The sequence below is a fragment of the Antedon bifida genome, chromosome 3 (assembly GCF_963402885.1).
Source record: "Antedon bifida chromosome 3, ecAntBifi1.1, whole genome shotgun sequence".
In the NCBI taxonomy this organism is placed as follows: Eukaryota; Metazoa; Echinodermata; class Crinoidea; order Comatulida; family Antedonidae; genus Antedon; species Antedon bifida.
This window is the reverse complement of record NC_136228.1, coordinates 10,287,183-10,303,072: the sequence shown is the minus strand read 5'-3', so window position 1 is coordinate 10,303,072 and position 15,890 is coordinate 10,287,183. Positions and strand designations below refer to the sequence as shown.

Here is a 15,890-nt window from a genome sequence, read left to right as displayed (position 1 = left end):
TCAGAGATAATTAGTTTTCAATATTTTCTGTGATTATCCCCACCCCATCATCTTTCACTTACAGAGTTATCCTCAATGTCGTCTCCATAATCTTTATTATCACAATCTGTCATCACTTATATCTGTTATCACGATCATTCGCAGATGATTATATACACAAGCCATCAATTCCAACAATCTGCAGAAAGTTGTCGAGATAAATTTTAATTTTTCTTTATACAGTTTAACTAACATTGATGGTTTATCTGGATATTTTAATTGTGTTTCTTTTTGATATTTTCATGTTTTTGTATATTTGTATTGTTTGTGCTATAACTCTCATATCATAGCGCCCTCAAGGTCTCCACTTGGTATAAGATCTTTGATAGAGATTTTCAACACTTAACATTTATTCCATTTTTCTTGTTCAACATGTTAGGCTTAATATACACACCTGTTGCCTCTCACGCAATGTGAACGTCTATCAACTTATATCACTAAGATGCCTTAATTGGAAGTTCCAGGTCTACCACTTTCTACAGGAAGCTTAAACATTGGCTTAAAAATTGAAACGTTGACTATCAGTGGTGTGTTTGATCCAATAAAGCTAGAACACATATATTGTCATCACTATCTTTCTATAAATAGCCACTTTCCAAACTAGGTACAGTATTTTGAAATAATTAATGGTATAGCCACGAACATTTTCCAATATGGTAGCGATGACATCATCATGTCCATATATAGGCACATCACATTTTGTTTTGTAACATAAAGTTTGATAGTGTAGACAGAGCTTAAGACTGTTATGTTCAAACTGAAAATCTTGACAATGTAAATCCCAGTCTTGGCACCAAAAAAGTCATTCACATTCCAATCAGACGCTTGAACCATTAAAGAATTAAATTGTATCCATGTTTGAATTTAGTCCAAAAGAACTAACATGTCTAATATGTCATCTGAATTTTGTATTTATCATAAGACAATCTAAACAAATTCTATTTTTCAATGTTTGTGAACTTAAGTGTTTCATTTGATTTTATGTGTGGTAGATTGATGAATTTTTTTATAGGAATATTTAAGTGATCCACAACCACAAAAAGAGAAATGCAGACAACCACTTCCATCCATCTGGAATTGATATTAAATTATTTTTGCCACCTGAACCAAAAAAAGTCACTAAGAATGAGTTTTAAAACTTCCCAGTACTACAGGTTGCCCAAAGAAAGGAGGTTTGATGGGTTTGTGGTCATTGAGCTCTAGTAAATTGTCAGTTTACTTTTTATTAGAACAGATTTGAAGTTTTAATTAGACAAAAATCAGTAGTTGTCAGTAGTAAGATGGACTTTTATCTTAAGCAATATCGTTTTCTTCTAATTTTGATAGGATAGGATAGACATTGCCTTTTTCACCCGAGCTCCTATGAATACTGTTCCGGCGAGCTCTCATATGGGAGCTTCAAAATGCTGCAGAACAGAATGGTGTAAATGGTTCCTCTGCTTCTTTTTTTTGTTTTCTTGATCGTTTTTGTGTGTAGCATTGTATTAGGTTCTATATAAGACTACCATTATTTTCTTTCTATGTGCATTTATAATAGGCCTAATTGATAATAATAAAAGAGAGTGGAAAGTTTGGTGATATACATACAAGGTATAACTTTGTGTTTGAATAGAACATTAATAAATATTTCCTTTTTTTTTATCATTAGCGGCATCTAACAATCACTGTAAAAATAATCCTTTTGAGTGTGTCCTTGTGTCATCATCATTAAATTAATATTCATGATATTTGTAATTTTTACATGTTCATTATTTTTATTTACAATGACAGGAAACACATGTTGATAATAATGTTGTACGGTTCAAGGTAAGTTGTGTTTATAGCTCTATTTAATGACATTTTGAACCTTTTTTTACACAACAAAATAGCACAGATATCGTTGATTACCGTATATTGGCAAAGCTTCCAATGTTAAGCTCAATATCAATTAAGTATTTGCTTTCATCTGTTTATAGATTAATCAACAACAGGTTGCTTGGCACGTCTGGTAGACTAGGTTATAGAGGAAGCTATGATAGAGTCTAATTAAGGGGGACCCTAAAAAAATTAGACGGGACCAACTTTTAGAAACTTCATCAAGACTTTTTGGTTACCATCAAATACATTTATTATGTTCTTTGTAGCCAATAAACAAAAATTGAAGAAACGTATGCCTATATTTGTAAACATCCTGTTCATGATCTATAGGTGTCATTATGGCAATTATTAGATATATTGCATATTCATATAGATTATTCTTTAAAACTGGTAATGCCATTGTTTAACAAAATTATACCTGTGTGCTATGTGTAATGATTTAACCACTAGTAAAAAAAATGTAGGATGTGATATATTTTGACTATATCTAAGTAATTTCATTAAGTATGTTACGAATAATTTAGGTCTATAAATTGTAGGAAAACCATTCGTCAGCAAAAATTACCAATTTAGAAGATAACTTTACTGCAGGATTGCGAAACTCATGTTGGATTCCAGATGCGTTAGCATATCACACGATTCATTCACAATGACAGCGGTGTTGTACAGTTACCCCATAATATAATTAGATCATGATTCATCTTATGTCACAGTACCCTGGATGCTTAACGGAAGTATGATGGCGTCCTTAAAACTTTGAACTTCTTATAATCGGCATTTGTTGAGCATGTTCTATAATACTGCATTGCACATTTTCTGAGTCGAGGAACTTAGAGTTATTATATTTTTATTTTTGAAAGTTATAGAGTAAATATTTTATTGATATATATATATATTACATTCCTATAAGCAATTTAAATAATCTATTTATGGTAATAGAACTTATTTAAATATTTAATGTAACAAATATGTAATTTAAATATATTATGTATTATGTATAAATGACAGTAAAAGTCTAAGTAAGTTTCAATTTCAATTTCAACTAAACATTTATTTCTTCCTTCAATAAAATTAGGTAATCATAACAAATTCAAGTAGAATATAAAACATGTCAATTGATGATAAAAAAAAAAAAAGTATACAGGTATCAATAAAAGGAAGTAGGCAGTGCCCAAGAAGATACAAATCTTGTGGCGGGCCAGCCTATTTACAGACACAGGTAAGACGGTCGAAAAATTCAAAAATACAGGACGTAAGGACAGGGACATAACAAGACAGCAAAAGGAGGAAAAAAAACAACGATCAGAATGACAGCAAATCATATCCTGACCAAGAACTGACAAATGAAACTCGAAAAAATTGCCGGAATAAAAAAGAGAGATCAATACTTTGCAATAAGGTATTTCTTAAGTTTGGGAGAAAACGTTTTTATTGAAATAGAGATGCCGATGTCAGGAGGTAAATTATTCCATAAATTGGAGCCGGAAAATCTTATGTTATGTTGAAAATAATTAGTGCGATGTTTCGGTATATGGATCTTAAATTGGTTTCTTGTACAGTACGAGTGACGAACAGAATTTGGGATGAAAAAATTACACAGATGCTTAGGAAGAAGGAAATGTATTGATGAGTACACGAATATAAATTGTTGAAAAATATTAATGTCAAAAATATTAAGGAGATTCAAGTTAGAAAACAAATGAGACGAATGAGACCGGGGTGGAACGCCAGATATAATGCGAGTAGCCTTTTTTTGTATAATGTGAAGTTTGGTGAGATTGGATGGGTAAGTATTTGCCCATACAATGTTACAATAGCTCAGATATGGAAGAATTAAAGAACAGTAAATAATACGGAGGATATTTGGGGGAATGAACGAAGAAAGTCTAAACATGACACCGAGGCTCTTGGAAGTTTTGTTCTCGATTTCTTTAATGTGAGTTTTCCAAGTTAGACCACTATCGAGATAAACACCTAGAAACTTTGCGCTTTCAACACGTGGAATATCATAATTGTCAATCAGAATCTTATATGGCGTAGTATTGATAAATCTGTCTTTTTGGGGACTCCGGAAAAGAATAAAGCTGCACTTTTTATAATTGATAGATAACTTATTACTAGAAAAATAGATGGACATGTGTTTTAAGTTGGTGTTAAGGTCATCAAAAAGAGATTGGATATTAGGGGAAGAATAGAACACGGTTGTGTCGTCAGCATAGAGAAAAAACGAGAGAAGATTAGAGCATCGGTATAAATCATTAATGTATAAAATAAATAAAAGTGGACCTAAAAGAGAACCTTGGGGGACACCGCATGTGACTGATGAAAAATGAGATAGGTGGTTTGAGTATCTAGTACATTGAGAACGATTTGCTAAGTAACTTTTAAACAAATTTAATGCAGGCCCTCGAATACCATAATGGGATAACTTAAATAAAAGAATATCATGATCGATAGTATCAAAAGCTTTGGAAAGATCAATAAAGAGTCCAATAGCGAAATCATTGCGTTCAAAAGCGTCCACAATTTTGTTAGTAAGGTCAATAAGAGCCATGGATGTATTATATTTTTTACGAAAGCCGAATTGTTGAGAGTATAAAATATCGTATTTGGTAATAAAATTAAAAGTTCTGTCGTAAATAATTCTTTCTAGGGCTTTTGAGAAAACAGGTAAAATAGAAATAGGGCGATAGTTCGTTAAGTCAGATTTACTGCCAGATTTAAAGATGGGTGTTACACGAGCTATCTTCAATCTGCTTGGGAAAATTCCCTTAGTTAAAGAAATGTTAAAAATATGGCATAAAGGGAGGGAGATAAGTTCAGTAACTTGCTTGATGACATTCGCATGTAGGTCGTCAATACCGGGGGACTTATTACTCTTGAATGAACGCAAAATTTTAATAACTTCGTCCTCATCGACCGGGGATAAAAAAATAGAATGAATATTTGGGTTAGGAAGAAATTCTTTATACGATGTGTTTGTCTTGGGTATTTGGTTAGCTAAGGTGGGACCAATTTCAGTAAAAAATGAATTAAAAGAGTTTGCAATCTTGGTGGGATCATTTGACATTTCACCATTGCAGTTAAAAAAAGTATTACTTTGTTTGTTAGAGGATTGTTTTATAAGGGAATTAATAGTTTTCCAAGTGGCCCTGATGTCATTTTTATGTTTAATAAAAGTATTTTTAAAATAATTTGATTTCGCAGTTTTGATAAGACAATTGATTCGGTTGCGACATTGTTTATATTTTGTTTCATTTTTCGCAGAGGGACGATGAAGAAAGTTTGAGTATAATTTTTGCCTATATTTAATGGACTTAAGAAGAGAGTCGGTCATCCAAGTCTTGAGTTTAGTTTTAGTTTTTTTGATAGTTTTGTATGGAAATGTTTTATTGTAAAGTAACGAAAAGGTATGTTCAAATTTGTTGTATGCATCATCTGGGTTTTGGGTATTTAGAATGTCAATCCATTGTTCGCTAGACAATTCTTGACGGAATTTATCAATAGTGATTTGGTTAATGCATCTAAATCTAAATGATTCATCCCTATCTGAGCTACGTACATCACAGGAAAAATACGAAATATTAAAAACGGGAAGATGGTCCGAAATATCACTAAATAATAGTCCACTAATACTAGGGAAATCAAATTTATTAGTTATAATATTGTCAATCAGTGAGAAAGAGGACTTGGTGATTCTGGATGGTCTATGAATAAGGGGGAGAAAATAATTACTAAACAGAGAGTTGACAAATTGCCAAGCTTCATTATTAGATTCATTTTTTAATATATCAATATTGAAGTCACCAAGAATATAATTAATTTTGTTTTCATTGGATAATTTGGCTAAGATTGAATCAAGTTTATCAATAAACAGAAGCGGATCATTTGATGGGGCTCTATAGATACTTCCTGTAATAATATTTTTTGTATTAGGGCGGATGATTTCAACAAATATTGATTCGCAAACTAGGGGGTCAAAAGATAGATCATCTCTTATTGAAAATTGAAGGCCATCGCGAATATACAAGGCGACACCGCCGCCGCCTTTAAAAGACCTGTGATTCGATACAAAAGAAAAACCAGGGATTTTAACCAAGGGATTATCAAATTTTAACCATGTTTCACTAACAGCAATCACATCAAAAGAAAAATGAAGAGAAGACAAAAGACTCACGATTTGATCAATATTTTTTAGTAGACTTCTTGCATTAAAGTGGATGGATGAAAAACTATTGTCTGAATTTGTATTAATTTTGCGGGTAAAATCACTAGGATGATAATAATTTGATATATTAGTGTTGCTATGAAAAAAATTCTGATCAGGATCAATGTTAGATGTGTGATCATCATAAACGTTCTGAAACGGAGAGAATAGAGCCTCGGTCAGTCGGTCAGGACATGAGACGTTGTCAGGACAAACAAGTTGGCAGGAAATACAAAAGGGAGCTGAATCCCTGTGGCTAAGAGCTTTTGTTCGTCTCTTACCTAGTACAGTACAACATATAAAGATAAAAATAGTATATTATAGCACTGTAATTCAATATTCGAGTAACACAATGATATGAATACAATTGAAGAAAACTAAATTAAGGCCAATTTACACAGATGAGCGGTAACTGTATTAAAAATAGGCCAAAAGTATCTATGTTATTCATTATTATTATTTGCACAAAGTGCGGAACGGGGGTGGTTTCAGCTGAGGATAGATACAGGTTCTACGTGGGACAAGTTTTCCGCTTACCGTTACCGCTCGTCTGTGTAAATTAGCCTTTACTGAAGATAAACTTGATAAAAAAAAGAAGGTATCAAATAAAAAAAATAATCAAATTTCTTCATGTCCGTTTCAATTCAATTCTTCGAAACCGTCCTTTATTGCACAGAAAAACAAAGTGCAATCGTTTGAAAGGACGTAAAATGTATTGCATTACATCTGCACATGCCCAAGCTGTCCAAAATACGAGATAATGACCACCGTTCTTGCAATACAAATTCATTCATGAAAAGTGGATGATTAATTAATTCACTTAAGTTTTAGGAACTGTCTAATTTACCTGAGATTACAATGGGATTTCCTAACAGAAACATACCATATGTTGTGTCATGTTTAAATCAATACATGATGTGTTCTTGCTTGTGTTCTTGTTTGAATTGAAAGATATACAGTATTGAATAGGCCATTTTAGTGTCGCATGAAAGTTATTCACTTTGACCAAAAATTGGATGAAAGAAAAAAATATTTACCTGAGAAAATCGTAATTTAAAAGAATTCATAGAAAACATATAATACCTTTATATATTTTTAATTAATTGTTTGAGAGCTTGTTAACGAATCGAATTTCCTTTTGGACCAATAAATTCCTGTATTCTGTATTCTGTATCTAATGGATTTAACAAAGCAAGCCATGATTGTATTTGGTAAAATTGTATAAATTCTTCCACAATAGATTTCGATTGTAAAGAAGTTTCTTTCTTCATGATATCGATTCACATCTTTTATGTATTATTAAAATTAAACCCTCAGGCTAACATAACATGAGTTTCATCTAGTTTCCATTTTAATGTATAGTATTTATGATATGAAGAGCTGTTATGAATTAAGACATAATATACATGATATAGTACTATACTTTACTTCTTCTTAATTTTGTCAGAGGTACTTTAACCATGAAAAACACGTGTTAGCCAGAATAATTTTGCATAGAATGTACACAAATGTGAAATGTTTTACAAATCAGGGAGATTTATTTTATGCCATAGTTTAGCAGAATAAATGGGCAATAATATAGCAGACTCCCAATCATCATTATCATCGTCTGTTGCTATTCTTCTTGTGTAGACATTGTGTTGTCTTCCCTAATGTTTCTATGATTCTGTTTTGGTTGCCCGATGGTCTTTACGATCGTTTTATTTTCTTTTTTTAAATGTTTTTGTTTCCTATCCAGGTTTTTGGTCTGCCAACTTTCTGTGAAAATTCTGTTGCCAGTTTGGCTGGAGTATCCATTGGAAATGTTAGATGGTCAATCTTTAATCTTGTTTAAACAAATGTTTTTAGCGTTTAAGACCATACTTTTAATATTTTTGTATTCAAGAAATAGAAAATTATGCTGTAGATTATATCCTTCTCTGGAATGATTTTCCCATGTTTGTCTCTCAGACAAGATGAAGTCTGGATGACATTTCAATTCGAGTCATGATCGTTTTCCAACTCTCCTGTCAATTCATCCGGTTCTTTTGGCTCGTCTCATCGAATGAGGGCTGTAAAACAAAGTTTATGCATTAATTTATTCTTTTCTGGGCACTCTTGATGTAAGGTTACTCTGGTGTATTTATTACCTTTATAGTATTTACTAAGATCAGCGTTTAAATCAGAGAACTTTTCTGTATTCATATTTACAAAATATGGTACCAGCCTGCAATTTCAAAATACTAGATAATAAATTGCATCAGGGTAGATAGAGATTGTTATCTCTCTCTAATCCATGCTGTGAATTTTCAAGCGAAACAAATCCGACATTTATAATGCATAGTGTTTCACATAAAGCCACGTATTCTAGATTTTTTTGTATAGATATTAGTGTAAAAATAATAAACCACTTATACACTTTTCATCTTCCCTTGATCCTGGTATTTCTTTCTTTTTGGTGTCCTTTTCGAGCATTACTAAACATATCAGATGCATTTTCAGTTTCACGACTTCATTTTTGTTTTCTATTTCATACGCATCAAACAACAGCAAGCACAAACTCGCTAATTACAGGATGGATAAACTATTTTATAATTGATCATGCTTATAAACTAAGTCTCATTTGAGGCTTAGGGAGTGGAATTGAAAGAGTTGTGCGTTACAACCCTGGCACTAGGTCAGGATTGAACCATGAACCTTGGGGTTGGATGGCAAGCACGTTACATACCACTAAGCTCCACTACAAGATACATAACCCCTCAATATCTTTGTATATAACACAAACACAAAGAAGCTGTTTTATATTTCATTTATTGTTATGATTCCTCTAGGTTTTTCATCATAGTATTTGCTATGTTCTCTCTTTAAATGTCCAGTTTATCATACAAGTATTCACTTTCTGTACATTTTTATCTTTTTCTATTTATAACATAATATACATCAAATATACGCCTATAGATTAAAATGTTTTGATTACTGTATTCACGTTTTAAAATGTGTAAACACCTTTATAAAATGCAGTACAACACCTACTATCTGACATGGAGCTTTCGATTTGCGACGACCGACGACGACCATAATACGTCATGTTTATTCACTCTGCGCATGCGAGGATATTGAAACGTTTTTCCGCGCTTTCCATCTCGACACGTGTGTAATGGTTTCTAGGCCCAAATGATTGACCTAGGTACAGTAGATCGTCGGTCGTTGAAATTCGAAAGGTCCCTATTATTAAATGATTATGAATTAAAGCACGTTGAGAGAATAGAACTCATGACCTTGAAAATGCCACTGTTTGGTTTATATGTAATAACGTTTTTCTTTCTATATACTTGACCTTCATTAAACTTTCTAATTCAATTATTAATAATCTGGCTATAATAATTTATCAATGAAAGATACAGCTGTGATCCTATATGCTGTGTCATGTGTTAATTAACATGTACAACAAACAGACGATTATCAGCCACGTACTCTTTCATTTTTGCGAACTAATTTAGCCTTAGATAAAAGTATCATCAATCGAGAGTTGTACGCATAATTATCGTTTTACCAATTAAACAAGATAATTAATTTTAATCACACGTAGGAATTAGATATTTCTCATTAAATAACGAAATCTATAATTAATTGACATTTCGTACTTTTTATCAAGTTTTCATTTAATATTTAATACAATTTGACAAGATAACTGTCTTCTCGTCATGAAGATTTGGCTATATGATTTTGATATCTGAAGATAAACAATGTATGTTATATTCACTTTTCTTTTAAAGGATGAAAAAGCATTTAAAATTCAAAATTAACGAAAAGAAAATGTTTAAACATTTGATAGTAAAAGTTAGTAAAAAGTATCATAAGTGTTAGTACGGTGGTTATTATAAAGTTCAATTAGACCTACAAGATATTACTAGATGTAAGGTAACATAATGGATTTTCATTAATAACAGATGTATGTATGCTATTTTATTCTATACCTTTATTTGTAGGGGATTCTCGTAAGTATAAAGACAATAAACTGTGGGACTGTTTTATGCCAATCGACGGTAACAAGCCCATCCATTTCATAACACGCAATTATCACTCAACACCTAAATCCTAACCTAACCCTCTAAATAATCTCTTTCGAACCCTTGTCCGATTGGGAAGCTAAAGCACTAAACATTCAGTCAAACACTTAACCTATTTGAAAGAGGCAGTGTATAGTGTAGAAGTAAGTGGAGAAATGTCAAGAGACAAGAAACGACATGTGCTGTTTATTGTCTCTAGACTTAGTAACCATACTATCGTGACCCATGGATCAAATTAAGCAATCTCCTTCAGTGCGATCCTAGTCAAGCTAAGAAGCTAACCCAGTCAAGGAAGCCCTTCAACAGTCGGACCCAGCATATATTTGGATGCTAGAGAAGACTGCCTCTTGGATGCGACTGGCATCAGTGGGAGGAACAAAACTGTACTGTACCGTACGAGAACCGGATTTTAGTTTACACCTTAAGCTGTTGGTATCGTTGGGCTTGCCACAACCTTCTCCACAAGTGGGATGACCGATTCGGAAGACGATTGACGTTGAACTTGTTGAGTACTATGATGCTCTTTCAAAAGTTCGTATTTTTGTTTCATTTGTGCGAATTTTGTCCATATTTCGTCAAATCGTTGGTCTGCCTTCATATTCTCGTTGTGAAGATTTTCAAATGTTTCGTTAGCCTTTTGGAATTTCTCTTTCAACGACTGGGCTCGTTGTGGTTTAAGGGAAGTTTTTACCTTTTCATGTTCACTTTTCAGCGCCTCTATCTTAATCTCCATTTTTGCACTTTCCATCGCCAATTTATCTTTCTTTACCTCAATTTTTTGGAAGTTTTCTTCACTAAGACGCCATCTTTCATCGAGTTTAAGAGCAGTTGGAGGATTCTTAGCAACTGAACTAAACCCTGAATCCAATGATGTAGCTCGCATCGTTGTATCAACTGGTGGAAACATTGTTGGATCTGCAACTGGTATTGGTTGCAAACTGAGGCCAATGCCGAGTTGCTGCTCAAGATGTTCAACAAATGCAGAATCAAGCGAAATGGCACGATTTGCACGTACACCTGGCACGTGTTTCATTCGTAGCTGCGGGAAAAATGTAAAAGTCTGAGTGTTTTCGTCTTTCATGTTTTCCGAAGACGTACTACGTTTGGCCCTTCGCTCGCTCTCCGATCGGCGAACCTTCACGACTGGCTCATTTCCATCTTTATACTTCCGGGAACTCTTTCGTCGCTCGATTCCTCTGGCAACTGGAGAGTACCTAGGTTCGTTCCTTAAGCTATTACCTCGTTTAATCAGATGGCCAACCTTTGTCTCCTGTTCGTCTGGTGTAGTAGTAGGTGATTTCTTTTCGTCAGTTTTTTCGTTAGTTTTTTCATTATTTGCTTGTAAGCTGATATCAAGGTCTAAGTTTTGAGGACGGATAATTCGTTTTTGGTGTACTTTCCGAAGACGTTTGACATCTGCGCATGAGCTTTCGTACTTTGCTTCCAGTTCGTCGATCTTAATTATCATTTTCTTTTTTTCCAACTCAAGTCTTTGTAGTTTAAGCTGTGCTCTTTTCAGATCTACACCTTTTACCGTCAAGTTTGTGTTCTCATGCTCCAACTTTCTGACTCTGTCCACAAGTGTCGCCCGATCCTTTACAAGCTGATCGAAGGTTGACGCAATTTGGCCTAGAATATTATCCACAACGCCTTTGTATTTACTATATCGCGCAGTAGTCTCTGGTACATTGCTCATTAGATTCCGATATGTTTCCTCTTCTAGCCTGTCTGGCATAAACTCCTCCTCTATCTCATTCTCTCCACATGGCGGTTTACCTCTTTCAAATGGATATACCAACTTGCCGTTAGAATAAACACGTCCTCCACAATCTAGTAACGCAACGACTTTTGTTTTTTCTTCCATAGAATAGATCTTTAGACTGCAATTTTGTTTCGTCTGACAATACAGAATTTTAGATTTTCCATCTTTACTTTTAGTTGAAGACCGTAGGGTGTTTTTTCTTAGGCTGGAAGAGCTACGTTTCATACTACCCCGTTTAAACGATCCTCCATCAGACCGAATGCTCTCGTCACTGGAACGAGACTGCTTGTTGCCCATCTTGATAACTTAATCACAAGGCCTACAGTAGCACGATGGTTTCACTGTAAAATAGAAATACACACTGTCATAATAATGAAGTACCTGTGCTTTGGATACTAGCCTATTGTATGAGCGGCTAACCATATTTCCGCTTCCGATTATTTAATGGTGTTGTTAAAGCAGTTATGGTGAAGACTTTGGTTACTATTAACTACACACGTTACACGTCAGCGATGTATACAATAAGCATAGATATACACATTTTCATTAAAATAATTAATTAACAGTTATGCCAAAATGTGTAAATCTGAATCAATATTTAAAAGCTCTGTTCTTAAAAACGGGTAGGCCCTAATCATAAGATGTAAATCTGGATTTCTTAATAAAAATCACGATTAAAAAAAAACACGTTTCTGTTATTGATTTTAAATTTTTGGATATGAAACGTTACCATATTAAAATTCTGTTTTTTAATCTCGCCGTGGGGGGTAAGTTATCTAAGCATTGCGACAAGTACTCCGGATATATCTATTGAATAACGTGGCCAGTTAGATATCCACAGATAGATTTAATTTCCGTTAGGTTTTTTTTCTCTGACGAGTCTTTTGTCGCTGAACATTATGTCAGTTTTATTGTGATACCAAGCTTGATTTATGTGCATGTTATTTTAAAATCGTTTGATACGACGATTATTTTTTTAAATGATAAATGTTGTGGTATAATTTCAGAGAACGTTTATGCCTAGACCACAATGCCTCCATGTTTAGACCTAACACAAACACACACTTTCCTGTATATTTACTGTTTAGCAGATTGTTATTTCCTTATATAATTATATACTATCCTAGAGAAAATAGTTGACTTTAACTGAAACTGTAGATAGTGTTGTCACTCCCTATAGAGACGAGAGACAGTTGTGGAATGACAGCATTTAAAGATTGAACTAGATTACCGCATCAATGTGGCTGTTAAAATAGGCTAAAAACCTATGGAGGGATTTTTACACGATTTAAACTTGGTTAATTACAAAAATCAGTAGATTTCTTGCCCTGCCCAATATTCTCAAATTTAAGGACCTTTTATATTTTATAAATAAGTAGTAGGCTTATTTAAAATAGTTTAATTTAAGTCAGATTTATAATTGAATGCGACTCAATAAACCAAACACATTAATGAACGATAAAAACACACTTAAATTGAATGTTAATTTTCTAGATTTAATTTCCACAGTGAGCATCAATCTATCACCGATTCTAATTAAAATCTTCACTCTTTACAATTAAGTTATCCTGCTTATTGTTTACTATTATAGCAGTGAATTAAATCAGTGCAATAATGTTTAAATGGACGCTTGGGGTTTTGTTTGTGGAACTGAGGCCTAAAACTTCAGCTGTAGCATATGACATTATATGCCGTCAGTGTTGATCATTTTATCAGTCCAGTTATTTGTAAACCTCTATATAACGACCACTTCTATGATGATGGTATCTTGGTTTATAATTAGAATCACTTACAATTGCTAATCTCCGGCACTGTAGACTTACTTTATTTGTGTTTATATGGATTGTTTAGGTCTTTAATTAGAGACATACATCGTAACCTAGTGTACTTTTGATGCGTTTATATTCAAAGAATTGATATCGAAAGTTCAGTTCTTATGTTATTAATACACTATAATTTATACGCATGCGCAGTTCAATTAAATGGTGACTAAATATTGCATACTAATACAGTAGGTTTTGTTTTTGATAGATTTTGCCGCATGAAGTTTGTTATTCCTTCCAAATATCCAATAACTTTTATTTGCTTCTCTATAGGCCTATACATGTTGGGATCGAGGCGGCAAATCGTACATAATACACATTTTAATACACACATACATACTCCAAACGCATGCGCAAATAATTGGTGACTAAATATTGCGTACTGTTTTTAGTAATACAGGTTTTATTTGTAATAGATTCTGCCGCGTGCATTTTTCTATTCCTTCCTATGACACATTGAACTTCAGGACAATTTTAATGTAACAGTAACTAAATATAATGCATAATTTAGCAGCAGATAAATGTCGATGAACCAGTTTTCTGACTTTCAATTTGTGTTATATAATTGTATAGTTATTTTTTTTTAAATGGTATTGTTAAAGGAAACATCTTGTTATATAGGCCTAATGATTGTCAGAAATTATTCAAAGTGGTTGTTGCTAAACAAGAGAAACAATGTAGGCCTATATAAAGTAGTGAATACTTAGTGCAGACATAGACTTATTTTTCCATAGTACAGATAAACAATTCTGCAGCATAATCTATGTTTATTATCTATAGTTGTGAACTTATTATGATATAAACTATTAATCAAAACAAAACCAATTAATTATGCAAAGACATGTTTCTATATGTAACTCTTTGAACCTTGACCCGTAATTCTAGATTTCCGTGAAAATCTAATGTAGAACAACAAACGCTTCCTTCTTTAAAGACAGTTATTTACTGATTACAATTAACTATGTGAAACTAGTATAGAATGAATATGAATTAAATACAAATCATTCCATGTTAAATGAATAAAAAGTCAACAATCTATTTGTTATAGCAAAAACAAACAAAAAACTTTTCCATTTTATTCTACATTTGAAAATGATGTACGTTGGTAAATGACTGTGTTAATATATATTGCGTTATGGTCTAAGCTGATATACTTTAAAGCTAGTGGACAATGTAAGTTGCAGGTATTGCCCAATTAACCTCCATATTAAAATACATAAACGGATATCCTTATAAAACGTACTGCGTTTTATGAAATAAAAATTCACGTTTAGAACTTACCTGTTGTATCAGCCAGTATTTATTGTTCTATTCAACCAAAAACTCCATTACAAACTGGTCTTGTCGGGGACAAAAAAACAGGCACATTTACCCGTCCTTCTTGGATTGTTACTTAGCTCTTTCAAAAGTGGTTGTCGAAATAGTAGAAATCTTCCGCGTATTCATTCAACAGAAGCAGCACAGGTCAGGATGCAAACGTTTGATAGTGACCTGGTTGCTTTATCCAGACGCCCAATTGCTAGTTTCCTGAATCTGCAACGGCTCCCGCCAAAATCTTGATTGCAGGCGATAAATGTAACACAATGACAATTAATCGCTGTATGCAAATGGAATACAACGTTTCGTTGCGGCTTTTTGCAGTTTTTTAAATTATTATATAATAATATAAGAATCAGAGTTAAAAATATTTTTACTTGATTTTTTTTTTTATAAATAATGCAGACCTCGGTGGATTGAGTCATTTCGAGGGACACACTACTTCAATGCCAAGTGCATTTGACAGAAACGTGTCTGCATACATACTTTGAAAAAAGTGAAACAACGATGAGAATTCAAAAACGTTTGGGAATTTGTTATTGAAAACATATATAGGCCTATATAATATGATCTAAATGAAAAGTTCTTTGCTGTTTAAATTTGTATTTTATTTAAGCTATAAACTTATTAACTAAAGGCCAATTTATACAGACGAGCCGTAACGGTAATACTAATATAGAATGTATCTATGTTATTCCTTATGACCATTTAAACACAACGCGAGGCAAGCTACGCGGTTTTCTGCCGCTCGTCTGTGTAAATTTACCTTAACCCGTTAGTTATTAAGTCGATATTTATTATGCATCACTCCGGTGTTCGTTAACCAGATATGCATC

At 33.1% G+C, this 15,890-nt stretch overlaps 1 protein-coding gene across 2 annotated transcripts; it reads right to left on the bottom strand.

Annotated features, from left to right (window-relative positions):
- Window positions 1-8,877: 8,877 nt before the first annotated feature.
- On the bottom strand, window positions 8,878-15,294 carry LOC144837712 (uncharacterized). Of its 2 annotated transcripts, XM_078692938.1 has the most exons (3): window positions 15,019-15,294; window positions 10,550-12,255; window positions 8,878-10,365 (listed from the first exon to the last, which is right to left on the bottom strand). In XM_078692938.1, the coding sequence occupies exon 2, from the start codon at window positions 12,209-12,211 to the stop codon at window positions 10,574-10,576; it is 1,638 nt and encodes a 545-aa protein (XP_078549064.1). In that variant the 5' UTR covers window positions 12,212-12,255; window positions 15,019-15,294; the 3' UTR covers window positions 8,878-10,365; window positions 10,550-10,573. The 2 variants fall into 2 exon arrangements, with proteins under 2 accessions (XP_078549064.1, XP_078549063.1); XM_078692937.1 differs by having other exon boundaries at window positions 8,878-12,255.
- Between the last annotated feature and the right edge of the window lie 596 nt (window positions 15,295-15,890).

What these genes read in the sequence shown, in the direction of transcription:
- LOC144837712 (XM_078692937.1), bottom strand. Translation starts at nt 12,211, where the DNA reads ATGGGCAACAAGCAGTCTCGTTCCAGTGACGAGAGCATTCGGTCTGAT.